The sequence below is a fragment of the Cydia amplana genome, chromosome 1, assembly GCF_948474715.1.
Source record: "Cydia amplana chromosome 1, ilCydAmpl1.1, whole genome shotgun sequence".
Classification (NCBI taxonomy): domain Eukaryota; kingdom Metazoa; phylum Arthropoda; class Insecta; order Lepidoptera; family Tortricidae; genus Cydia; species Cydia amplana.
The window spans coordinates 10,704,181-10,731,957 of record NC_086069.1 but is presented as its reverse complement, the minus strand read 5'-3'; the positions used below and the strand labels follow the sequence as shown (position 1 = coordinate 10,731,957).

Below are 27,777 nucleotides of genomic sequence, written 5' to 3'. Positions count from 1 at the left end.
AAAAATATTTTTTTATTAAAAAAATTATGCCGAGTTAATATTGTCGATTTCGTTGAAAACAACATTGCCTAAAATGTGACGTCACACCAGGGGGGTGGGGTTTGCAAAATGTGACCAAGTGTAACAAGGACGGGAGGGGTAAAAAAACCTAGAAATTCGTGTGACGTAATTAATGGATGATCCCTTAGTTGCATGGTTGACTGGTTCCGGTGACCACCTTCCAGCTCCATCAGCAGACCCTGAGTCATATCTTGTGCCAAAGATCTTGTTGAAATGAATAAAACGAGCCCAAACACGAAGTGGTTTAGTTGCATGGTTTACTGGTACCGGTGACCACCTTCCAGCTCCATCATCAGACCCTGAGTATCACCTAAGAAGAATAAAACGAGCTCAAACACGAAGTGGTTTAGTTGCATGGTTGACTGGTACCGGTGCCCACCTTCCAGCTCCATCATCAGACCCTGAGTCATATCTTGTGTCAAAGATCTTGTTGAAATGAATCAAACGAGCCCAAACACGAAGTGGTTTAGTTGCATGGTTGACTGGTACCGGTGACTACCTTCCAGCTCCATCATCAGACCCTGAGTATCACCTAGTGCCAAAGATCTTGTTGAGACGAATCAAACGAGCCTAATCATGTTACTACATGGTTGATTGGTATCCGTGACCACCTTCATCATCATCATCAGGCTTCATCATCAGATGCTTAGTACCAGCTCGTTTCTAAACACTCGTTGATACAAATTAAAGGTTTTATTATATAGCTAAAATAGTTTCACTATACAACCTATACCATATGCAATGACGAAAAATGAAAAAAAGCGAGTACCTAAGTAAGTACTTACGTATAATTTCTTTTTAGTAATAATGACCTACATAAGTATGTATATTTGCACTGGATTTAGTATTTTCGTACCAAATAACATTTTTAGGACTTTGATATTAAAGTACAGTTAGTGTTGTTATGGTTGATTTCAATATGCTTCACGATCGGATCAAGAATGTTTAATCCATCATTGTAGTGCGACCGAGGGAAAATGCGGTGGAACGGATCGGCGTACTGAGCTCGCGGGGCCTGCCGCAGCGCGTAAAATACCTAAACTCGCTCATCCCCGAAATGTAATAGCACTCTTAATCTCTAAGACAGTAAATAATGGTAGTTTCATACCATTATTACTGAATCGCGATTAGAAAGGGATTGAGATAGCTGTCAATCCATATTGATTTTGACGTAAGTGTATGGAAATCTGTTATTTCTAATCCCTTTCTGATCGCGGCATGATAATACCCTTTCCGACCATGTCTAACCTGTACCTATCGCTCCAATATTTCTCCAGTAATGCCAACCGCGCATCATTAGCCCTTCTAACTTCCGGTTAATTTTTAAACTGACCTTAATTGAACGTTCTGTGAAAGAAAGTGCAGATCGAGGCTAATTGAAGATAAGAGATATTATTCTGATTTTTTGTGTTGTTCATAAACGAGACTGTTATGGAAAAAGTTGTGGGATGGTAGTTTACGTTAGATTTTGGCGAATCGAGACCAGTTAAGAAAGCTTACTTACCTGTTTATAGTAGCTTGTAGTAATTATTTATATATAAGAGTCCCATGTAACAACGTGGTTGGTGTGCATTCTTCTTTTATGCCGATAACATCATCTGTTTTTTTTGCAGTCTAATAAAAACCATAATTACTGTAGTCGAAAATAAACACACTCTCCGAATTCACCTTATGCAAAATCTCCAATATTCAAAAACGGAAACAGCATTTCACCTTTAGTTTGTTTCCCAATTACAGTGTTAAAATCTTTGGAGTAAGCTCCGGAAGTCGGTGCATTCCCAAGGCTTCGTCTGATACAATGGCGCCCGCGCACTTCCGGTAGGGATTCGCCGTCTCGCTTTAATGTTGGCGTTTATTTGTTCCTTTAAGGAGATTTTAAAAATGAATAACAATGTAATTTAGTCGTGTACCTGTTATAACAATGGCGCTATAAGTTTATTGCCTACTTATTTGAATAACATATTTTTTGATCTGTAAGTAATAATAGTAGTACTTACCTTGCGTAGGTATATCAGGGTCTTAATATATATTACTCGTATTATAGTGGTATGTCATATGTGCTAACTTGTTAATCACAAATTGCCTAAATCGATTCGTCCGGTTATTTCACCCAGAACTACTACATTACTACACAGAACATAAACTAGATTATTACTACCACCCTTAATCGGTAAATAAATGTAATGCGATAATTAAAACCAACAATATTAACCTCGTAGTCAACATTGACCGTTTAAAATAAATCAAAATCGAACGACCGGCCACTAAATGAAACGCGTGAAGGTTATCTCGTTTTAAATTATATTTGGTATCTTAATCTGAGCATGCACATTGCACATTAACATGCCTCGTCGCGAAAGCACGAGAACACATTTAAGTATCGCAATTAAGTATTATCGACTGGCTAGAGAAACTGGATACGTGGTAACTGTCGTAAGTAATGAAACGTAATCTGTGTAGAATAAAATGTGATTTATTTATAGGTAGGTATTTGATTATGCTCGGTGAAGGAAGACAACATGAAAATCACACCTTAAATATGAAGTAATCAAAAGTAATAAGTCTAAATAGTATGAAGTCTTATTACCTACTTTTCTATCTATATTTATTTAATGACCTCATTAGAACAACAATGTCTGAAGTGTCTTATTATTTAATTTACATTGGTCATTATTCTCCCAGTATGCTGTTACTTCGCACAAAAAATTTCAACCTGTCGTTAAGTCTTATCAGCGATTGGAAATCATTACTAAGATTACTATCGTTAAACAGCCGTGAACAGCAATCAACGAAAAATGGTCCTAATTGAAAAGACTTATGCCGTGTGTTACCCGCCGTACGTACAGGCTTCAATTGGCTTTAAAAATGTACTGAAGATTACTATTGCGAGCAGATTTAATAGGTAGACTAGTTGACTCAATTTTCAAACGTGTGAGACGAAATAAGTTTGACTTTAAGTTACATAATCTAGCCTAACAAGACATTGTGTAAATTAACCCTATGTGTTTATTTGCCCTAGGTAGTAGGTACTAGGGTTTTGCCGACACGTTTGGTCTGAGTACAGAATGTTGTATGTTAAATTGCTTAGGCAGATCACAAGCGTTCGATTTATGAATACTCCAATTAGTTTGAAGCACTTTAAACATTTTCGTTTCATTATTTGATTAGTTCCAGCTAATTAGGTTACTGCTTGCTCTAATTAGTTCAATATAGTTGGTAAAAACCAATTGGTCAAAAAAACTATACTCGTCCTTTTCTTTTGGGTACTAATGTAATGCTAGCAGATCTGTAAGACAAAGTTAGTATGATTCTCTGTCTATGTTTGAAATGAGACAGTCCTTTGAGAAACTATATTATATTGAATTGGCAATGGAAGTGAACTGATTTATAATTGACAAATGTAAGTAGTATTACATTCATGATAATTATAATCGCAGACACCATTAAAAAAAATCTTGTATTTTTACAAATATATTTTTCCAGAAAAACGCATTCCGTTTTTAACGTGGTTTTTAACCGTCTAAGATAAGTAGGTACCTATTAAAACTGCTTACGTTTATCTCTTTAAGTAGTCGGTCTAAGATTGCAGTTTGACCAGAAAATAACAGGTTGAAATAAAAAATAGACCGTCGCACGCGATTCCTGACACGCTCACTCCTCGTACAGTCAGCATCGCTATGTTTTTCTTTGGCATGACCAGAACAAACAAGGTCAATGGCATATTTCCTAAAACAGATTAGTCGTTTGGGAAGAATTCCTATCGTATATGTCATCCCTATATCCCTAAATTTCGATTTCATTTTGCGTTTAAAATACGTGCACCATCTTAGTCGGGGCTGTGAATCAAATAGAATAACGAGGCTGCAGGGGTTAAATTAGCATATTGCTAACCGTTCAGCTTAAATAATTGCGTTCATGTACTTATATATATATATATATAATATATATATATATATATATATACCCAGTAAATAGGTATGTATGTATAGAGCGCCGTAATAATATACATACACTGGTGGAAATTTAAATTCTTCGAAAGTCGGAATTCCTTTTTACACAAATCTTCTCAAAAGACACTACAAAATCTAACTTTGTTACCGCTAACACTAATCCTACAATGTCGACAAGAATTTCTAAAATTGTTTCATGGCTTGAAGCAAAAGCTATGCGTTTTTCTAAACACGGCGATACCGTTGTATCATTTACTCGTGTACTCGTAGAAATGCGATTGCGATCGATTCTGCAGATAAATTGTGCAGCAAACTGTATCACGACGGTACTATCCTGCTAGGACTGAATCTTAAAAGTGCACGGCATGACGTTTGCTGCAAGTGCAACACACAGCGATTTTTTATATAGGTATAACGTAAAGTTTATAAATTTAAAATAACCTTTTTCTATTACACACTTCAACAAGCTTCACTCCGTACTTGTACAGTTTGATTATACGCCGAAAGTGGATCATACCTTCTTTCAAGATTTGAATCATTTCCTTAAAAAAGCTGTAAAACAGTCAGCATGTAATATATAGTGACATATACTTATTTATTCCTACGGTAACAAACATGAGTTGCGATACATTGATATGGTCATTTTGGCTGTCACACTCTATTTGATGCTGACTGCACTTACAGAGTTTTATGGGATTGATTCGAATCTTGAAAGTGATAGTACTTACATGATCCACTTTCGGCGTGTGATTGAAATTAAATTTGTATAATTTCGTGATTTAGAGGTCGCAAACATGGAGCTGGTCTGATTATGCAGATGTAGTCAGAAAATGACGAAAATAACTTTACGACCAAAAAACTGAAAAAATGACCGCTTCAAATTGAGGCCAAATTTGTTGCTTTAATATATTCGTAGATATAATTTGTAGTGCCAACCCGTTCCGTTTCAAATTATTTCAGACTAATACCGACCAAACGAAATATCTGCAACTTCACAGAAGCTTTGTATTTTTGACGGTACGAGTAATGCTTACGTTTAGAAAACCTTTGATTACCAGACCGCGACTAAGCCAGGAAATCGCTACCTCCCATACTTTGCCCCACCCTGAACCGAATGCAACGCGTGCAGAAACGTCCTTGCGCTGCTGGAAGCCAATCAGTCCTAAATGCCGCATTCCTTTCCTACCCTCACGCTCACCAGTCACCACGCCAGAGCTACGACACATTGCATACGTAATGGTGGAAAACGACAACAAAGTAGTATTGGTAGCACTAGTCTTTTGAGTCTAAATTTGAAGAATACGACCCGTTTTTACGCGAGGTATTTGGTTGAAAAATGACACTTTTGACATTGACAGATCAGTATCATATCCGAAACAGATAGCATAACTAAAAAGATAAATAGGCGTGAATGATGTACAATCAGCTGCAGAGAAAAGGTACCACCCCTGCATACAAACTTCTATTTATGGGGGGGGGGGGGTCACCTCTCTCTGCAGTTGACTGAACACACACTATCCCTGCATTTCTTGTCGAGACAATGCGTTTAAAAACACTTTGTAAATTATTTGAGTAAAGGACTCGAGTCTTTACAAAGGACAGGTTTCAATAAGAACTCTAGTTTCTACTTAATGACTAGAGTTTGAAAATCTGAGTCGAGTCTTAAAGCAGAGGACTCAAAGGACTTGAGTCTTAACCAACACTACAACAAAGTAATCTGTCGATATACTCTTACAAGTTATCACATCGTATAGTATAACTAGTTGGTTAGTTTGCACTTCGTAAAATTGTAGTGTACTTTACTACAGCTAAAATCTCTTTTATTGTATACTTAAGTATTTACTTCGCAGTAAAATGGTGTCAAACATATCCAGTCATCGCTAAGTGGGATTATAAAAGGTATAGAATAATTTTATTATCAAATGAAACTTAAGGGGGAATCAAATTTAATATTCTACGAACATATCTAGTATTTATACTCCAACCCTACTTAGGAGAAAGCAAGCCAATTTCTAAGTTAGTTTTAGTTACAGTTATATTGCGACTGTCAAGTAAGATAAATAATCTGTGCTATCAAGCTACTTTCAACAGTATCGGTGACATCTAGCCTATAACCCCAAGATCCAAGATGTCTTCTCAAAATAACAAACCTAATTTACAGGTTAATTTACAGGTTAAGTACAAATCTTATAACTGGCATGTTATCTTTACCCGCAGAATCTGGACAACTGGAAATCTTCGCGGCGGAAGCGAGTAGAACATATCATAGAGCGGTGCGTGGAAGTGAGACGGATGGAGAACGAGCCCAGCCAGCCGCGGGCCAAGTCCAAAACATTCAACGAAATGCTGGAAGAACGGTAAGTTTTCGCATACCTATACAGCAATTCTACTGATTATCTGTTTAGTAATCAAAAGGTCGCTCGGCTTTAAATATTTAAATAACACGTATAAATAAAAGTAGACACTACCAAAAAGCAAAGGATCAAGCTAAAAGGTCAAAATAAATCCAAACTAGTTTTCAATCCATAACAAAGATACCGTTTGCCATATTAATTAATACCTACTTGTATAATCTCAGTAACTCATATGAATTCCGTGATTGTTGACAACCTTGACAATGTGAAGTTATGATCTCAGATACATGTATTTCTTTCCTCCGACAAAAGGTACTAACTAAAGCAAACTTCTCACTTACATATACCCTTGCCTGATAGAGGAAATATAAGTCCACTTCTTGTAGATACAGGTCAGCACTCTTATTGCCTTGGTATTAAAGGCCATTGTGGAAAACTGCAGGTACATGTCGTTGAGTGTTCGCGATGACGGATCTACGCGGACATGCAGGAATGCTATGACACACCTTTACACGACATTTAGCGGACTGAATGCGTTCACAACATTCAAAACATGCAGTTTAGATTATAATAATCGGCATCAAATGTTGAGAAGGCCGCTCGTGGGCGCATCTACCTACTGTTTGTGGTATTTGAAACCTGGTTGTTGCTATTGTGCTATTAATTATTCACACAATACTATAATGGATAATGATTATCGTTAATATAAATAAAAACCCGCCTCACCAAACAGATAATGCAAATTATCATAAGTCATAGAGTATGCGGCTCATGACAATTGCATTAGTCCAAATACGAATATAATACAGTTCCATTACACGGTTCCATTATTTTGTGGTGTTTATGATCGGTTCCGCCTTACCACAAACACTTGTATGGGCGTAAGTTGTTTAAAAACCTTTAGAAACCAAACTTACCACTAAACGTGCACTTAATACGTCTGTCATTAAGTAGTTCCTCTCTGGTTTTCATTAGTAGATCCACTTCCTAAAATAAAGTGCACGAGTTCCAACAAAAAAACTATATTTCGGTGTGGCTAAAGATTTTCCTCAATTTCATCAAGATTCATAAGCAGCACCGGGAAAGTATTCAAACATAAAAATACGGAACCCTAAAAAGAGACCAGTCGCATTATTCGATTAATATACTATTAGTAGAGGAAGGAACATTTAAAAAAATAAATGCAAGATTGCAACTACGACTCTTTTTTTTTGCTTAGAAGAGAGTCCGTTTTGGTCTTTTTTATTCTAGTAAAATTTGATCCATTATGATCTAAATTTATTATACAGGCCGACACAGACCACGGTCCTAGCCTAACAGCCTTAGTAAGTAGATTATTCGTCAATCCATTTAGCTACGTTCTACTTTGATTAATACTAATCGTATCGTCACCTGTAATAATATGTTACACAACGAAGGCCGCAAAAATATCTGACACGATCTTATTTGTAGAGCCATAAGAGCGTGTCACGTATTTTTGCGGCTTTCGAAGAGTAACATATTATTGCAAGTGACTTAAATATCCATATTTTCAAGAACGTTTATGACTTCTCTATTATTTATAATTAAAGGTAATAAAGAAGCTACCAAACAATTAAAGGTACATTCTGATATATTGCATTGCGCAATTTCAAGATGATAGACGACCGAAGGGATCCCTATTAGACTAATTGGGTAATCGAATTTATCATTTTTGATTAATGAAACTGGTAATTTATTAGATTATGCCACTGGTTTTTGTTATAAGGCGATTAACTTGCAATTTACAATTGCAAATTCAACCTTATCAATTACTACATTTCATGCCATAGCAAATATGTTAGATTTCATCAGTCAAAATCAGATATACTACCTTACAATGATGAAACGAATTGACATTCCGAAGAATCGGGTTGTGAAAATCGACACTGCAATTATGCTTGTGTAGGTATATGATGATACAAATATGTGTTTATAAAGAACGCTTGCGCGGCGTAAGTGGCACGATATTGACAAATAACTTAAGGTTAAGTGCCAATGAATACAGTACATGTACGGAAGTAAGGTGTAAGACTAATGGTAACTATCACATGTCTGCCCTCTAAACTAAAGGTTGTCATTAATTATTGACTCTTGCTCAATTTATCTGTATCTTATAACAGATATTGAGTTCCAATGTCCTGACCTGTTGTTCGAGCTAGTTGAACGACGAAACGAACGCTATTTTCGAAGTGACCCGTTTTCATAGCTCTGAAGTGTAATTTTAATTATCTATTGTTTTGAAATAAGTCTGATAAATACGGGTCTGTCGTCACTTCACATAAGTACAATCAAAAACAGTCTCATTGTTCTTTATTGTGTCTTTGCAAACAAATCTGTAACAACTGTCGCAATCCAAGTGTTTTGCAGCCTTCGAAGAAATCGATTAGCCACGATAGTCTGTGAGGCTTCTCTCACATATCGGTTATAATTGACTTACCTAATGTGTAATATAATTAGATTTGGCTTTTGCGTCATTGAGAAACGTGTCGGGGGAAACCTTAAATCAGTTTTGACATTTGCTTATGATACGAAATTAGGCGGGTTGTAATAGCATTGCATAGCTCTATGGCGATTTAGTGTGCGACAAATTGAACAGGCTCAAACTAAAATTACGCTAGATGATCCATTCTGCCTATCAGTATTAGGTAATCATTTTAAACAAAAGGAGGGACGATTACAGAAAAAGAAGTGCAAATGGTTGACCAAGTCGTTATTCTAATTTACTCGCGTTACAAAGTTGCCAATAAGTCCACTAAATTGGTAACGGTAAACTATAATTTTCACGCCAAATTTTCCGGTATAATAGCTTTATACAATTTGTCAGCATTTTAATTAAAATCCTCTACTTATTGACCGAAGCGTAGCGAAGGTCTACGTTTTGACTCGGGCATTTTGCTGTTGTATGTCCGGATGTTCTCCTCTACAGGTCGCAATTCTTAACCGATTTTCGTGAAATTTTGTGACCGAATACTATGACTAAATAATTTTTTTTTGTAGATCCGGTTTTTGGAAATTTTTCAAAATGGCGGAGGGTTCCTCCGTGCGCGAGTCCGACTCGCACTTGGCCGGTTTTTTTAATTTTTTGTTTATATTACATGTACTATACCTATATTTTAATAAATATTTTTGCCATGCATTTATTCAGTTTTAAGCTCTGCTCGCGAGGTCTACAGCTCACAGAGCCACTAGTGTACGTTTACGTCACACCATACATTTACTAACTGTGCGTACCTATACTACATAGGTAATGTTAGATCCAAACCAGCCTGACTATGCCTAAAATGCTGTCAACGCGGTTCATTCAGCCTCAAAAGTGTCAGTTTCAAAAGGAAACCGACTTTCCTCTAGGGGGCGCCGCGGTGTGAGTTACACGTTGCGCATGGTCGCTGTGCATCGAGTTACATGTACAGTCGCCATCTGATATATCGGAGCGGCCGAGGTGCTCAAAAATATCTGAACACTCATTTAACGCCTTGACAATAGAGGAGTGTTCAGATATTTGTGAGCACTTTGGCCGCTTCTATATATCTGATGGCGACTGTACATGTGCAGGCCCAGTGTATATTCATAACCTGAGTATTCGGTTCGGCCCTTCATACATTCTGAAACCCAAATTGTGCAATTAAGATTTCCGCACCAGTTTGCCTGCGAACTATTGGTAAAATATTAAAGGGTGTAGCAGGATAGCCTTTGAAAAGTTGCCCCCAGCGCTTTTGGTTCGAAACTATAACCAAACGATGCCTTTTAAGAAGATAATACTCTGCACAAAGTTTCAACCCCCTCCGACCCCCTGGGGGTCCACAATACCCGATAAACCCCAAAACAATTTTATTTTTTTCCTCCAAATCTATGAGACGGACGGATCCCCAATTTTGCTCAAATATTATTGGAACTAAAGGCCATTGTTGGAAAAAATTACAGCTCTCTATCTCATTCCATTATAAAAAAAATATTAAAAAAAAATTGTAACACCCTGTATAATGACTTCCAGTCTTGGCACAATAACCATATTTTTTTTAAATATGTACTAACGTCTTATCTACGTCATATCCAAAATTCATCCGCTTAGCAAGGGTGCAACACTGTGAAATAAATGTAAATGTACCATTTAGTACCTACTTTTACTATGTAACACAGGCGGCATTATGAGTTAAGTATTAGGTACCTAATGTACCTATGTGTAAAAAACAACTACCGGCCAGCCGAGATGCCCCTCGTGTTAGATTTCAGAACGCAATGGTGGTGTTATATAAATATGAATGAAACTATTGGTATTTATACGAGTAAGTGTTACAGTTTATTTTTTCATTTCACATAACATACCCTCCAGTTTGTAGTGATATACAAGTGTAATAAAAATTGTGGGGATCCATTTAAGGACATAATCAGTATCGTGTACTCATTAGTAAAAAGTCGAAAAATATAATATTTTACGCGAACATTTTTTGGCCTTTGTATGGAGAGTTGGCTGACTTGGGTCTTAGACGGCCTGCCCCTTAGAAAAAAAAATCCCGTCAAAAAATAATTCTTCAACTTTTTCCTCCGAATCAAGGACCGGAAAACCCCTCTTTACGCTTAATCCTATCCATTCGGTAACCCAATCAATTCGGTTACCGTATCATTCGGTAACCCTATCATACTGTTACCTGATTGTAACGGTAAGCTTATTGAAACGGTAACCTTAACCTTTAACCGAGTTAATCTCAAAACCCCATCGCGTTAGGGTTTTTGTTAGGGGTTTTTAACCGGTTTTTATTCAGTTATGGTAACCTTTATTATCGGTTGCTTATTGGTTTGCTACATTCGTATTTAGTGATGTGCCGTCAGTCAAATACCTACTAAAAGAAATAGTTAATTTATTAATAGAAAGTTAATAGTTTATTTTGTTATTTTTGTCAATTTTTTTTAATTTTGCTTATTTTAATGTTTTTGTTTATTTTAATGTTCTTGTTTATTTTACTTATTTTGTTTATTTTGTTTATTTTGTTTATTTTGTTCATTTTGTTCATTTTTTTTATTTTGTTTATTTTACTTATTTCATTTATTTTATTTGTTATTAATTTTGTTAACTTAATTTATATAATTTTTATAATGACCCTCGTGCCATGGAAGATGGGTCGGCCGCTGGTTTGGGACGCAACCTGTGCCGATACCCTAGCGCTGTCCCATCTCCATGGCACTGCAGTTAAGGCTGGCTCGGCTGCCAATTCGGCCGAGGTCCTCAAGCGGCGCAAATATGCAACCATAAACAGTGGTTGCATATTTGAGCCGTTTGGGGTTGAGACCATGGGGCCTTGGGGGGAAAGCGCTCACAGGGTCTTTAAAGAATGTAGCCACAGGTTGGTGGGATTGACGCGTGACCAGAGGGCTGGGTCATATCTAGCACAGCGGATCAGCATTGCCATACAACGTGGCAATGCTGCCAGCCTTCTGGGCACGCTGCCAATGGACGGCGATTTGGGCCAAATTTTTTATCTATAGTTTATTTTTATGCTTAGTTTTTAAGCTTAGTTTTTAATTCTAGTTTCTAATTTTAGTTTGTAATTTTTATTTTAAGGCTTTTTATTATTTGTTTTAGTACTTAGTTTATTTTTAATAAAAATATACTGACTTGCATTTATATAATTTATTTTGATTATTTTATTTATTTTATATATTTTATATATTTTGATTATTTTATTTATTTTATTTATTTTACTTATTAGTTTATTTTATTTATTTTATTTATTTTATTTATTTTATTTATTTTATTTATTTTATTTATTTTATTTATTTTATTTATTTTATTTATTTTATTTATTTTATTTATTTTATTTATTTTATTTATTTTATTTATTTTATTTATTTTATTTATTTTATTTATTTTATTTTATTTATTTATTTTATTTATTTGATTTATCTTATTTATTTTATTAGGATAAAGTTCATTTATTTAACTTAAAAGGTAATAATAAAAAAACATTACAACTAACTATGAATTAAAAATTTAAAACCTAAACTAAAATTAAAATAAACCTACTTAAAAATTAAACTAATACTTATAATATTATATAAAAACTAAAATGCAATACTAATAAAATAGATGAAAATAATATAATTTATTTTATTTGTTTCATTTATTTCATTTATTTTATTTTTTTATCTATTTTATTTGTTTTATTTATTTTAGAAACTTACAAAATTAAAAGTAGTAGTAACTAAGTAAATTCTAATTGAATAAAACGTTATTTAGTATAATCCTACATCTGGAATAAATAATCCGTTTTGTCTTTTTCATTTAAAATAAAAGTGTCATGATTTATTCACTTTCATTTTATTCTAAAATAACGAGTGCAAGAATTATTTTCATCCAAATCGATTGGAATAAGAATGAAATTTCTGTTTTTATTCTTATTCTTATTCAAGTTATTTTTTGCCCAACTCTGCTCTAGATTACTCTTGTGTTGTTGAAGGTGACTATTGAACAAAATCTGCAAAATATATTTCATGTATGAAGTCAATTATTTGGACTTCCTAGTACCTAATAACATGAAGATAATAAATATACCTACACAGGCGAAGCAACATGCGTATTTAAATCGAAACGCTGCGCTCCGCTGGCACGCGCTACAACGCAAGTGCATCGAATGTTTAAAGGTCGTGGTATTTTCTATTGTATTAGGATATTTAGGATTAAGCAGAATGCGGTGAGAGTCATAGTGACAACAATAAAGCCTTATTATTGTACTACACTACAGTATCGTTATCAGTGCTCTGCCGTGTCATGACTAATTGATGTAATTGTAGATACATGAGTTAGTGGTAACAAGGTTAAATGGCATTTATTTGGTCATATTATACGTCATATTATATGCAGTACAATGTATATAGATAGTAAAATGAATTTCACCCCTCTTTTCAATGGTCGGATTGATTTGAATTTTTTGAAGCCTTCGAAACGGTGATGATAATTTTATAATGAAGCTACATAGAAAGTAAACTGCGAAATTATAATTATGATGGTTCAATGTATATTTCTTTGCGTATTAAGTATGTATTTTGTTTATTATTCCTATCAGCCTTGAGGTCTTACGTATGCTATCTCTTTCACACCTACGGAAAGTGAATGTGATAGTAAATTACTGCAGGTAAGAAAAGAGTCCTACGCTTATCACTATAATTAAATAGATTTGCAGAAAGTTGCAGGCGTGTTTCCACTTGAGACCGTCATTTATTACTCATTGGCAATAACAATAGAATTAAGTCGTGGCGTGGTGAATTCTTTGTCAGCATTTGCTAAACACGTGCGGCAAGCGTTGTGTCAAACGATATTAATACCTGTTAATTTCCGTCTAAATAATAAATGCAAATTTTAAATATCAGAAGAGCTTTTAAAAACACCATGTCTTGGTAGTAACTCAGATACTGAAACCACATACTATAGTTCATTTTTTTAGCATTAGAAATAAGGTAAACAATCTTGATGTCTCTTTTTTAATTGAAAAGCACATTTTAAAAATAAGTTACGGTAAATATGTAACAATTATGAATCTAATACGATCTTTTATAGTCTTCTGCTTTCATAAGTAATAGTTATGGTTTTTAAAAAGTGTTTTTCAATTAAAAGACATGTCAAAATCGCTTACCTTCTTTCAAGTTCTTTCTAATGCTAAAAAAAAACGAACTATAAACATAATTCGAAAACAGAAAAAAATCATGAGTATTTTCCCCATTTGTTCCTGCCCAACGTGATCGCCGCGATACATGAGGCGGGGACATATGGGAATGATTCAAATGAAGCGCCTATTCCCATCTGTGCCCGGCGGGGAGAAATAGGAATACACCATATCGAGCCATTCCTTATCCTACCTTTAAAGACATCTTTTTTAGGGTTCCGTACCCAAAGGGACCCTATTACTAAGACTCCTCTGTCCGTCTGTCTGTCACCAGGCTGTATCTCATGAACTGTGATAGCTAGGCAGTTGAAATTTTCACAAATAATTAATTTCTGTTGCTGCTATTACAACAAATACTAAAAACAGCATATAATAAATATCTAAGTGGGGCTCCCATACAACAAACGTGATTTATTTGCTGGTTTTTGCGTAATGGTGCGGAACCCTTCCTGCGCGAGTCAGACTCGCACTTGGCCGGTTTTTTATTTTTTACATTAATTTAGGCACAGTGAGCCATTGAAGAGTTTCGCTATCCACCATCCGTTCAGAGCAGCTGAATTGTACCTGATGATTTAGTTATCACATTAAAATAAATACGGGTATCGTCCAATACCAAGACTATGCGGCAGTAAATTAAATTTGTAAGATTTTATTGCATAAAATCAGGTATAAATTAGTCAAGAAACATAGTAGTTTCTTGTCTAATTTACTTCTATCTATACGTAACGCCTATACGGCACCCAGACTACATATTTAATCCAGGAATATTATTTAGAATATAAAATCATGATTATATTTATTTGATTAAGAATGAGATTATTCTTATTCAATTTTTTCACATACGAATTATTTCCGATCAAAATTATTTAAATAATTTTGACGGGAATAAAATCAACATGATTTTATTCTTAGGAATTCTTATTTAAATAATGATTTTATTCTTGAATGCCCAACACTGCTTACTAAGTATGTATGTATCTATTTAATTTAATCAAAACTAATTCACCCACCAATGTTATAGATACCCAATGAATATGTATAATGAATTCTGGTATTAATGAAAGATTTGTAGTATTAAAATAAGTTTATAACTGCTATAGATATATATTTTCTGATCGCTGCATTAAGCGGTACAAGGTAAATTACGACTTTTAGCTCATACAACTCACCGCATCTGAAAACATTTTAAACTAAAGTCTATTTTTTATTCGGTAGACTAAAATGACATTTCATAGTATGAACATCATGTGTCATTTCATTTCATACTATGAAATGTCATTTTAGTCTACCGAATAAAAAAATAGACTTTAATTGCTTATTATAAAATAAGCTCATAATAACTAGTACATATGTCATTTGTTAACAATGGTAAAATATCTACCACAATCCGCTAGCGCATGTATCTTTATCACAAAGCGATTTTTTTTTAAATCACTTAAGATAAATTATACCTAACTAGGTACCAGTAAAATTACTAGTTAGGTGAAAATTTTTCTTTAAATCAGTCTTTAATCTGTAGGTACCAAGTGTGAACCCGAAAATAAAAATAATAATCTAAGTAGCATAAAATATAACTAAATAATAGCAGATATTACTAGGATATGATGTTGTTCACTTGCAACCCCTTTTCTAAAAATTTCTAAACTAGAATTGCTCCGAAATTAACAAAAACAATAGGAACACACAGGTATAAAGATAAACAAAGGAATGGCCGCGCTGCGGGCCGGCTGTCGCTCACTTATGTTTTCAATTTTAGCTTAAGGACTCAAAGTACAATATTGTTTGAATTGACAATAAGCGAAGTTACCGGCAAAAAAACTTGTTTGTGCTGGAGGCTTCATAGACCGCCCATGCCAACCACGGTTATTCAATAATAAGTTGAATTTAAGTCTGCGTAAAGATTACAATCGTTTGAACTGGTTCAAAACCTTATTATGAGGTAACAGAATAGACTGGGTTTTTATTTCGGTTACCGGTAACAGGGGTTAACTCGATCTGATACGGTTACCGAATCAAAGTGTTACCTTATCAGACGGTTAGCGTTATGGTAGGGGTTTTTATAACCACTTCTAAAATAACCCTATGAAAAACCCCGGTTAAGGTAACCGGTTCCGGTCCCTGCTCCGAATATGCCCTTAAACGGATCCCCACCATTTTGGTTCCGCCTTATATGATTACACGCCGGAAGTTATGTTCATTGGAATACATAAATGTGACGTTATACATAAATGTGACGTTATCTATGAAAAGGGACCTTATTGTCGATGGCGCTTACGCCGCACACCATCGCGCGGAATTGTATTTATATCGGAGCATCGTTAATAATGGCGTAAGCGCCATCGACAATAAGGTCCCTTTTCATAGATAACGTCACATTTATGTATAACGTCACATTTATGTATAATGTGTAATTATTCGAGAAAGTGTTTCTGGTATTTTTTCCAATGAACATAACTTCCGGCGTGTAATCATATACAAGGCGGAACCAAAATGGTGGGGATCCGTTTAAGGGCATACCTATTTAGAGGAAAAAGTTGAAGAAATATTTTTTGACAGGATTTTTTTTCTAAGGGGCAGGCCGTCTAAAACTCAAGTCAGCCAACTCTCCATACAAAGGCCAAAAAATGTTCGCGTAAAATATTATATTTTTCGACTTTTTACTAATGAGTACACGATACTGATTATATCCTTAAATGGATCCCCACAATTTTTATTACACTTGTATATCACTACAAACTGGAGGGTATGTTATGTCAAATGAAAAAATAAACTGTAACACTTACTCGTATAAATATACTCGTACTCGTATAGTTTCATTCATATTTATATAACACCACCATTGCGTTCTGAAATCCAACACGAGGGGCATCTCGGCTGGCCGGTAGTTGTTTTTTTCAACATAGGTACATTAGGTACCTAATACTTAACTCATAATGCCGCCTGTGTTACATAGTAAAAGTAGGTACTAAATGGTACATTTACATTTATTTCACAGTGTTGCACCCTTGCTAAGCGGATGAATTTTGAATATGACGTAGATAAGACGTTAGTACATATTTAAAAAAAATATGGTTATTGTGCCAAGACTGGAAGTCATTATACCTACAGGGTGTTACAATTTTTTTTTTTAATTTTTTTTATAATGGAAAGAGATAGAGAGCTGTAATTTTTTCCAACAATGGCCTTTAGTTCCAATAATATTTGAGCAAAATTGGGGATCCGTCCGTCTCATAAATTTGGAGGAAAAGAATAAAATTGTTTTGGGGTTTATCGGGTATTGTGGACCCCCAGGGGGTCGGAGGGGGTTGAAACTTTGTGCAGAGTATTATCTTCTTAAAAGGCATCGTTTGGTTATAGTTTCGAACCAAAAGCGCTGGGGGCAACTTTTCAAAGGCTATCCTGCTACACCCTTTATACAATTACAGTATTGTACGACATTCGTATTCAAATTTTGAACTCTTAATTTTGTACTAATAAAAGTTAATAGGTGTAGTTAATTTCTATATTACTCGTACATTTTTACCTTAATTTAGTAAACTTACAAAATTGAAAATTTCACTGAGAAATATTGTAATTAGGTAATCCTTAAATCAAATACGCTGCAATAAATATGCTTTTACGATATATACGTATATACGTCATAAGTCATAACCATCAAATACGAGTAAATGCTAAACAATAAACCTATATTAAAACAAATTCAGTAGGTTACGATTCGTAACTATGTATGTTCGTAACTATCAAAACAGTGGAAACTACATTACAAAATTACACTAATTACTACACGCGTAACAAATCTTGTACAATCTATACGTTTAATTAAAACAATCATATTTAACTTTCGAAACGACATAACACCTAATTAATAATTGTTATGTCATATCCTGATCTCCGTTAAACAGTACAAAACGAGCAAAAAAACCGGCCAAGTGCGAGTCGGACTCGCGCACGGAGGGTTCCGCACCATCAACAAAAAATAGAGCAAAACAAGCAAAAAAACGGTCACCCGTCCAAGTACTGACCCCGCCCGACGTTGCTTAACTTCGGTCAAAAATCATGTTTGTTGTTTGGGAGCCCCACTTAAATATTTATTTTATTCTGTTTTTAGTTTTTGTTGTTATAGCGGCAACAGAAATACATCATCTGTGAAAATTTCAACTGTCTAGCTATCACGGTTCGTGAGATAGAGCCTGGTGACGGACGGACGGACAGCGGAGTCTTAGTAATAGGGTCCCGTTTTTACCCTTTGGGTACGGAACCCTAAAAATTACCTAGTCACTTAACAAGTTCTATAAACAAAACGATGAAATGATTTATCTATTATGGCTTTAGTTAATCTTATCGTCTTATCTGCGCGAGTGTATCTTAAAGTAAATATACTTAGATAAATATTGCGATACTTACAGAACCTTGTAGCTTTGTTAATTTTGTTACTTTTACCGATTGTGTCTTACGTCTGTTGCTTAATCGGTATACCGATTATATTATAACTGTAAGCATCGCGATCGGTAGTTGCGAAGTTAGTAGATATCTGTCAGTACAGTGATTTACGATTATTCATTATTATCCAAACAATGTTATAAAACAAATTAAATATCATCAGTACTGAGTTGTTATTCTCTATTAATTTTTATTTTCTTTTAGTTTGCCTTGATATCTACATTTTGGAAATAAGTCAAGCTATTTCCTTTAAGTTTTCGTATAAAATAATTAATCAGCTTCTAAAACAAGGGTAAAATTCAATTTTAAAAAGTAGACTGGTGATAGTGTAACTAATAAAACAACACTTATTGTTGTATCAGTAAATGATTTCCGTGGGCTTAGTATGGTCGCGCTTTTAAAGTCTGGCATTGTAGCCGTCACTTTCTAAAAAATATATAAGTGCGAGAGTGGCGCATAATTTGATAAATGATAAAAGTCCAATCATAATATCCCCATAGACTAATACGTTTTTGATACAAATACGACACGATTCCGGCCGCCGCCGCGCCGTTGCCGCAACAACTACAAGTGTTTGTCGATAATACTCGTTGTGACACAACCGATAGTTGCCGATACTTAATCTGACAGTCTGATCTCACACCATCTGATAAACTGTCACTCGTTGACATTATAATAAGAGTTGCTTAACCTGTCCCCAGAAAAGATGAGTTATCTTTCTTGTTGTTCTAGTTAATGTGGCAGATGTGCAGGTGAAGTGATAGCAGAATCCTCCGTTTTGATCACAATTTTGACATTTTTTGTTGCCAGTGGTTTAAAAAGTCAAATACTGTTGCCTCTCGGAATTGTTCCATGATTGCTTTAATGAGTTTCGGACAATCGACATAACCTTTTGTATGTTTGATGATATTGGCTGAGTTATGTACTTACTTAATTTGTTTTCAGACTTTTTATTTAACAGTCAATCAGGGTTCTAACAATTCCCACTGTTGGTCTGCTTGAATTAGTATATAAAAAAAAATACATAACATGATGTCATAGTGAACGGGTCATACAAAGATTTCAAAAGCCACATCTCCATACACATTACATCACATCCGTTAATTCTCATTTCGTTAAACACACACACATACTCGTACACACATACGGTGGTATACAAACGTCGATTACAATGCAATGCGGTTCGGAGAGGCATTCTCAAACATCCTGTATGTTTCCTAAATAACAGCAATATTAGAAATTCAAGCAAGCGGGAAATATCGGGTTCATTAGCAATATGTATATGACACAGTAAGATTGATTGCTCTTAAATCATATTATAATAAAAAATATAGCGAGAATAGAAATACACACACTGAAAAGTACCTTCCTCTGAATCCTCTGAGTAATAGGGACCCGCATAGTCCCTTTTGCAGCCTTGGAAATAACCATAAGGATGGTATTCATAAAATACATATCGAGTTTCACTTGCTCTACATTCGAAACCTTTACTTATTTATTGCAGCAGTTTAAATGATCTTATTATTACCATAATGCTTAGTTCGAGCCCACAATGAATTAACCCGATTCTTCGAACAATACGCGACAATGGAGGTATCATTTCACACGAGAAATGATGGCGTATCATTTTCAATTGATGAGATAATGCTTTCGCAATGATACATCCGAAGCTAAAAAGTACTAAGAGGCTTTTTTAAACTAGGAACACAGTGTAGCACTGTTAGTATTTTCACACTATTTTTTTCATATTGATTACCTCGACATATATCACTGTTTCATAGGTATTAGGTATGTCTTATCTGGAAATGCTCATGCTACTGCTACGCCACATGGGTATTATATGTGTTTCGAGAGGCTAATCCAAATGAGTGTTATACTTGAGGAAGTTGAGGAGTTCTTCAAATCCTCGACAGAAACTAGTATCAATTTACCAAACCCACGTCAGTTTAAGAAGTCTGGCTTATGGCTCCTCTACACGATGGGCCAACGCCGGCCACTCCAAGGGACGCAGCCATGCGGTAGAATGAGATAGCAATATCACTTGCTCCCTCTAACGCATAAATGCGTCCCTTGTAGTGGCCGGCGTTGGCCCATCGTGTAGAGCAGCCATTAGAATTAACTCCGTTGCATCAGGCTCAGCCAAATACGTAAACCTTATTGCAGACATTACAATTATAGCAAGCCTCTTAGAGCGATAGGGTGACCACACTGCAACAGTTTTTCGTGTCAATTTTTTACCTTACAGCGCAATGCAACGGAGGGTAATGTATCTACCGGTCTATGTATTCATTCATTTAGGATCTAGAATAGGTTTTCTTTATTTTTTTTATTTGCTTGTGTCCATATTAGTAATCCTTTATTTTCTTGTATATGTTGCATAAGGTTAGTTAATCTAGTTTTCTATGAAATATAAAGACAACAAGCTTGTGACTCTCACGGGTTCGTCAACCGCTCTTTTATAGGGCAACAAAGTGTCAGTGACAAACAGACTTTGTTTTTCGCCGCTCGAACAAATTTGAACACATCTGACCGCAACCACGGAACTGTATCCCGTCACACTGTCTCTGATAACGTCTTTTGTTTGTGGACAAATGCGTCGTGTGTGACGAAAGCATAGAATTAGAATAGACAAGAACAACTGTCAATCTTCAAAAGTGCGACCAAAAATGAAATGCAAGTGTGTGCGTAAATTGTCTATGTGAGATCAAAAATAGTGATGTCATGTTACAACATATTAATAATCTGTCGGTGTTTGATTGCTTTATCGACTACTTTTTCAAATGTATTATTTTAAACGTTAAAATTCTACGACATTATGATGTATAAAATAAACTAGAGATGCCCCGAATAGTGGTTTTGGCCGAATAACGAATACCGAGTATTCGGCCCCTCTCTCGGCCGAATACCGAATATTCGGCATGACATGCGATCATTTTGAGTCACAATTATTATGAAACCTGATCGCTAACAAAGCTCAACGTAGATGACCTTAGCTAAGATATATTTTTGTTGAAAAGCATTAATGAATAGAGTCAAACAAAACAGACTCATGATAAAAATGAAATGTTTTTTAATCAAGAAATGCTCAAAAAAGGGTCCTCGTATTTACCAACTTTCCAAGAACACATTATAAATATTCCTACATAGTTTTTGGTTATTTTTATTGTGCAATTTTTCTTTTTAAGTAGGTGCAACAGATATTCGGTATTCGGCCGAATAGTAGGCAACATTCGGCCTAATACCGAATATTCGGCAAAGTAGCCGAATAGGCCGAATACCGAATAGTTGCCGAATATTCGCGGCATCTCTAAAAATAACACCTGCCCTAGTAGCACGGTCGCATTTTTATCGTTTATCACCATGTCTGTCACGTTCTAACAAGTATGTAAATGCGAAAGTGACGGGCATAGTGATAGTCGATAAAAATGGAACCGTGCTGAGCCCGCTGCACTGCGTGCGCTATCAAAATCGTTACAGCCTTATTTTAGTCTAACTCTTACTGTGTTGGAAAGTGAAGTTTAAATTTACTGCTAAACATCTGCACCTTCAAAATGGTATAACAATCGTTATTATTTGAAGTCGGTTATAAAGGTTAATATCTTAATTATGTCTTGTGAAGAAATGATTACATAGCTATTAATATACCGACAAGTTATCGATACTGTCATCTGAACATGTCAAGCCCTAGCGTAAAGTAACAGTTTATGTTTTTACACAATATATTTTAAATTATTGAGTAATATGATAAAATATTAGCACACAAAGGAAGAAAAACTTATAATCAACTGTATAAACCGGCTTCTTACACTTTTTATGCTGTTAATTTGACAAAATATCGTTAAGAAAATTTCGCTCGGAATATCATTATTCCTCTGAAATGAGTATTTGCTAGGTTTTTTGGCCCCGTGACACTGAAATCCGGTACACTACAAGACACTATCTTCATTGTATTACTTTATCAAATAGTTTTCTTCCGAATTAGTGTATATTTTTCAAATTGAAAATTACGGTGATACGCTCTTGGCCGTCCGCGGCCGTCGTCAAACTCAAAAATGGTCACGTTTTCTCATTTGTAGTCTCAACTCTTTCGCACTCATGCGATGTTCATATACGTGATGGCTTCCCTTTCGCACACTTCAGCTGTCTGTCAAGCGCGAGCGCGAAAATGACAAGTCTGTGGACGAAAGCGATGGAAACAAAAAAACCGGCCAAGTGCGAGTCGGACTCGCGCACGGAGGGTTCCGCACCATCAACAAAAAATAGAGCAAAACAAGCAAAAAAAACGGTCACCCATCCGACCCGCCCGCCCGACGTTGCTTAACTTCGGTCAAAAATCACGTTTGTTGTATGGGCCCCCCACTTAAATCTTTATTTTATTCTGTTTTTAGTATTTGTTCTTATAGCGGCAACAGAAATACATCATCTGTGAAAATTTCAACTGTCTAGCTATCACGGTTCGTGAGATACAGCCTGGTGACAGACGGACGGACGGACGGACGGACAGCGGAGTCTTAGTAATAGGGTCCCGTTTTTACCCTTTGGGTATGGAACCCTAAAAAGCCTTATTTAATACTTAAGTATTTTAAAGATGTAGTTAACTAAGTTGAAGATAGCCTACTTTGATATCATGGGTTTGTAACCTTGTAGATGACAAATATTCCAAAGTTTCAAGTCTCTTTAAGTACTTACCCAAAGTTATCTAATAATGTAAGTAGTGCTGCCTGCTGCCTGAGGAACTAGATCGTATACGTGTAGCAAGTTTAAATAGCCATCCCTTGGATATTTTGTTTTCACACGTCTTGTCATAAGATTAAAGCCCTGCCCTAGAGACTGTCCGCGCCGCTTGGTTGGCCACCCTACCTACCACAACTGGGTCGAGATATCGTTTTATTTCGTTTATTACGTAACTCCGTACTCGCCTTACGGTACTGAGGCTGAAGCTCTACTACTATGCATGAATTAGGAGTGATGAATGAATGCATAATTACTTGTAACATACGATGCAACATGCAACGTTCCGTATACACTTATACCGACAGTCTCGCGCTAACGATATACTTGAGAAGTGAAATAGTGTTTTTTCAGTCAGTTATGCTATTTCTTTGCTACTTATATAATGCGCATTTTAATTACGATGATTATCAATGTACAAATAATGAAGCAATTCGTGTTCGAATACTTATGATTCGCAGTTTTTAGTGAGAGCTATCCGTTATTTCGCTCAAGTTTTATTTTCTTTTCCAGGATTACGTTATAGGTAAATAAGTCAGAAGAAATCGCGGTCTCGAATAAAACCAATTTGACACCATAGATGTATCTTAGATGCAGGATTAAATTACAATATAAACTCAGCCGTAAATGCATGTAATAAGGATTAGCCCCGCTAATCTTATTAGCGTTATGTTGCATGTCATTACGATTACATTGTGCAACTAAAACGTTGCAATTTAGCGTAATACTCAGACTAGCATACAAATTACATGAGGAACTCATTTAGTACGGTACCCAGACTTAGGAAGCAGGCTTGTGAAATATATATTATTATACTTATGCCAGTCTCTTCACTTACAGCACTCGTTGGAAGTTGGAATTACCTTGAATGAGTGCGGCAACTTCGTCAGAACCATATCAGAACTGTACTTACTTTATAAAAACTATTTTATTAAATCGGGTTATTTATACTGTAATATTTGTACTGGACATTTGTTCTTGCAAGTTCCCGATATTTCGGCATTGCTACAAGTAGCACACGTAAATGGGTAATAACCTGCTTTAATTAGTTGTTATTAGTGTAAACAATAATGTTAGCTCGTGAATTGTACGAGTTCTTGAGGGTAATTCCCACTAGTTACCACCAAGTTGTTACCAGTGGTAACTACTGGGAATTTTTTTCCCACCTTTTACCACTGGGAAAAATAATTCCCAGTAGTTACCACCAAAATTTTGTTAGTCTTAAATACTAATAAAAAACAGTACAAATAGTATATTATAAATATAGAGTGAATTAATAAATAATTATAAGTCGATTACAGTAAACTGCCTTAAGAGTGACAAAATATATTGAAACAGTTTAACCGGTACTAGCACAAAAACTTTAATATAGGTATGTAAGAATAAATTTAATAATCCATTTAGATTATTTTTCAAGTGATTTTATTGGGTAATTCAGAACCAGTCTATATTTATACAATACTATTTATACAGTTTTTATTTTAGTGTTTAACTCTTAACAAAATTTTTTTATTCCCAGGAGTTACCACTAAACCGAGTTGGTGGTAACTACTGGGAATTATTTTTCCCAGTAGTTACCAGTGGTAAAAGGTGGGAAAAAAATTCCCAGAAGTTACCACTGGTATCAACTTGGTGGTAACTAGTGGGAATAACCCGTTCTTGAGTACGGAGAAAATTTTGGCATTTGAGAGACCAGAAGCTTTAATTAATTATAGTCAACACTCAACACTTTTAACTGCAAGAAACCTTTAATTTTTTTAGACCTGCATATTAATTTTACCATCGTCTAGTCACATTACGAAATACTAAAGTCTATTTTTTTATTCTGTACACTACAATGACATTTCATAGTATGAACATCATGTGTACATTCATACTATGAAATGTCATTTTAGTCTACCAAATAAAAAAGTTGACTTTAGTTTCATATAAATATAAAACCAACCTTAAAAACAGGTTCCCGTTAAGTACTTTCTCCGAACTTTATCCGATTCTAGAAAGCGTTGCAATTGTCCACAATTACCTCTGACGGGCTAATGCTCGCCATCTGCCTGTCCCATGTGTCAGTCGTAGCCTAAACCTCCCTGTAAAGTTAAAGGTATCCTTTCTCTTTATCTTTAAATTGCCCTTGTGAACCTAAGTAGAATCGAATTTACTTACAGACGCATTTCTTTGATTGTATCTCATGCTCTGACTGAACATGGATAATTGAATCAATATGTATATAAATATTCATTGTGTAATGTTTTACTATCGCACTTATTAAGTTTTTTGCATAAGATTGTGAGGTTCCCAAATTCCCAATTCTATGATGAGATTAAGTAGGTACACCTCATTGTGGGGCTAAGACATTTCCATTTAAGAATATTTTATTACCTACTTTCAATATTTTGCCTGCATGTCTGTCTTTCTCTTATTGAGTTAATTAAAAAAACACTATTCCCACAATAAAAAACATGATATTATACAGCAAACTTTTCAAATTGATAGGTTATTAAACTGTGATTGATTGTAAACAATTGAATACAATTGTATCGCGAATTATCAAATTATCTGCTCTCAGCTGCAGGGTGATTCTAGCTAACACTACACCCACAGACATACAGTCAAACACACAGCACAGATAGATCACTTTCTCGGCAAATACTATGATTAGGCGCTGCGGGCTGCGCGAGCGCCGATCCCTGATAACAGAGGACAACACTTTCACTGCGCAACGTAATTATGTGCTGTACTGGGAGTTCCTGTAAAAATCTTACTGTTTAACATATTTTTGCTGCTAATTGATATTTTTCATATCGCATAATAGGGGTGATCGATGACGTGCTCTAAAGAACTCTTTTTTACGAGATTTTGTGATTTTACGAAAGCACAAAATAAGTGTGACCTGACGACGCTGGAGATTTAAGATATAAAACTAACAAGTTGGAATACTTGGAATAAAGAAAAGTGCTCAGATAGGTAATTGATAATCTCATAACTGAGGTTTTACGCCCCACCTTATCGCCTCATAAGTAATCATTTGTCTTTGTCATTATGTTTAATATTGTATAATATGTGCTGGAGCAATTCAAAAACGTGTATATTATATAGTCGTACATATGGAGGCTGATAGCAGGGAAATTGATCATGCCATACTAGGAAGACATGATTAATTTCAAATAGGAATGGCGAAACTTATGAATTTCCCAACGGCATTAAAAAGTTGTAGACAATAAATCACCGTTCACCAGGTTACGTAGCTGCACTGATCTATTGCGAACTTAATGCTCTGTTTAAGGACTAAGCTCGAGCCCCGACCTTATTCGTTGTCGCACTGTGGTCCAGGAAGAGGAAGAACGGTCAAATATGTGTTTGGTAATTTCAAATTCGATACGATGCTTGCTAATTGAATATACATAAAAATCTTGTCCAAATTCTTTAGGTATGTCAATGTAAGGCGAGTGTACAAGAAGTAAGTAGGTTTACAATACTTACTTGAGTAACTTTTACGATGAACTGCCTACACTTGTTTCAAGGTGATTTACAAAGACGTACACTTGATTAATGAACGACAGTTTGTATCAAACCTCTTCGATCAAGGTTCTCGAGTTCATTTGCAACAATGCAAAGCCGTAAAAACCACCCACGTTCATTAGAACAAACATTTCAATAGCGCATCTGCTATATGCAGATGTATGTTAATTTTTAATGGCCGATATCAAATTGGCCATTCAAACACGTCGTTATTTCTTTTGTTTATAAAATTAACGACACCCACTATCCGAGCCATTACTTAACCCATTTAAGTGAGATTAGATATGTGATAATGGAAGGTATAATTGTTAGGTTACTTTTTTATTTTGTTTACTCAAAGCAAAAATAGTGTATGAACTGTAGCCAACCTTTTTTTTCAGGCAATACCGCTAGAGATAGGTAGTGCTAATGTATCAAAAGTAGGTACATACTTACCTACAGTTTTTATCAATGTAGTTGTCATTGTCGTGTAATCGTCGTCTGTATAATCCTGGTAAAAGATTAATAAATCAACAGATACTATCTAACAGTCGATCTATTAACGTAACGCCTACGCAATCGCCATTCGTTCAGTTCTTGAACCATAGTGCAATTTATCCCGAGAGCCATACATGGGGGTACAATCATAGAGCGGACCATATGGCATGAGGAACTATCCTGTTCTGCCGATATGATACAATTCTAGAGTTTTGCTGAACTTAACTGGCTTATGATTTAGTTATTATGAAGCTTGGAATTCTATTTTATTACTTTTTGTTGCTGTTGTTGCTGCATTCGGTAGTAGAGAGTTGCGCGCACGTTATGACATACTTTATTACTACGCGCATTCTCGTATTTGAAATTTACTTGTTCGTGTAGTATTACATATAATGAATAACCAAAAATGCTAACGCCAAATACCACATTTAACGGTAAGTGTAATCATATTGAGGTTACAGATTTCAGACTTACATAACAGTCAAATCAAGACTTCATGTTAGACTAAAAGTAGGTACACTTCACTTAGTCTCTATCTCTAACTAAACACTTAAAAAAACTATCCTCATTAAA

At 35.2% G+C, this 27,777-nt stretch overlaps 1 protein-coding gene across 4 annotated transcripts in view; it reads left to right on the top strand.

The window, feature by feature from the left end:
• LOC134648158 (LIM domain only protein 7) overlaps window positions 1–27,777 on the top strand; it is a 193,572-nt gene that overhangs the window by 139,109 nt on the left and 26,686 nt on the right. For all 4 annotated transcript variants that reach the window (XM_063502655.1, XM_063502640.1, XM_063502664.1 and 1 more), the window contains one exon: window positions 6,228–6,367. In XM_063502655.1, coding sequence (XP_063358725.1) covers window positions 6,228–6,367 — 140 coding nt within the window. The remainder of the gene's footprint in view (window positions 1–6,227; window positions 6,368–27,777) is intronic.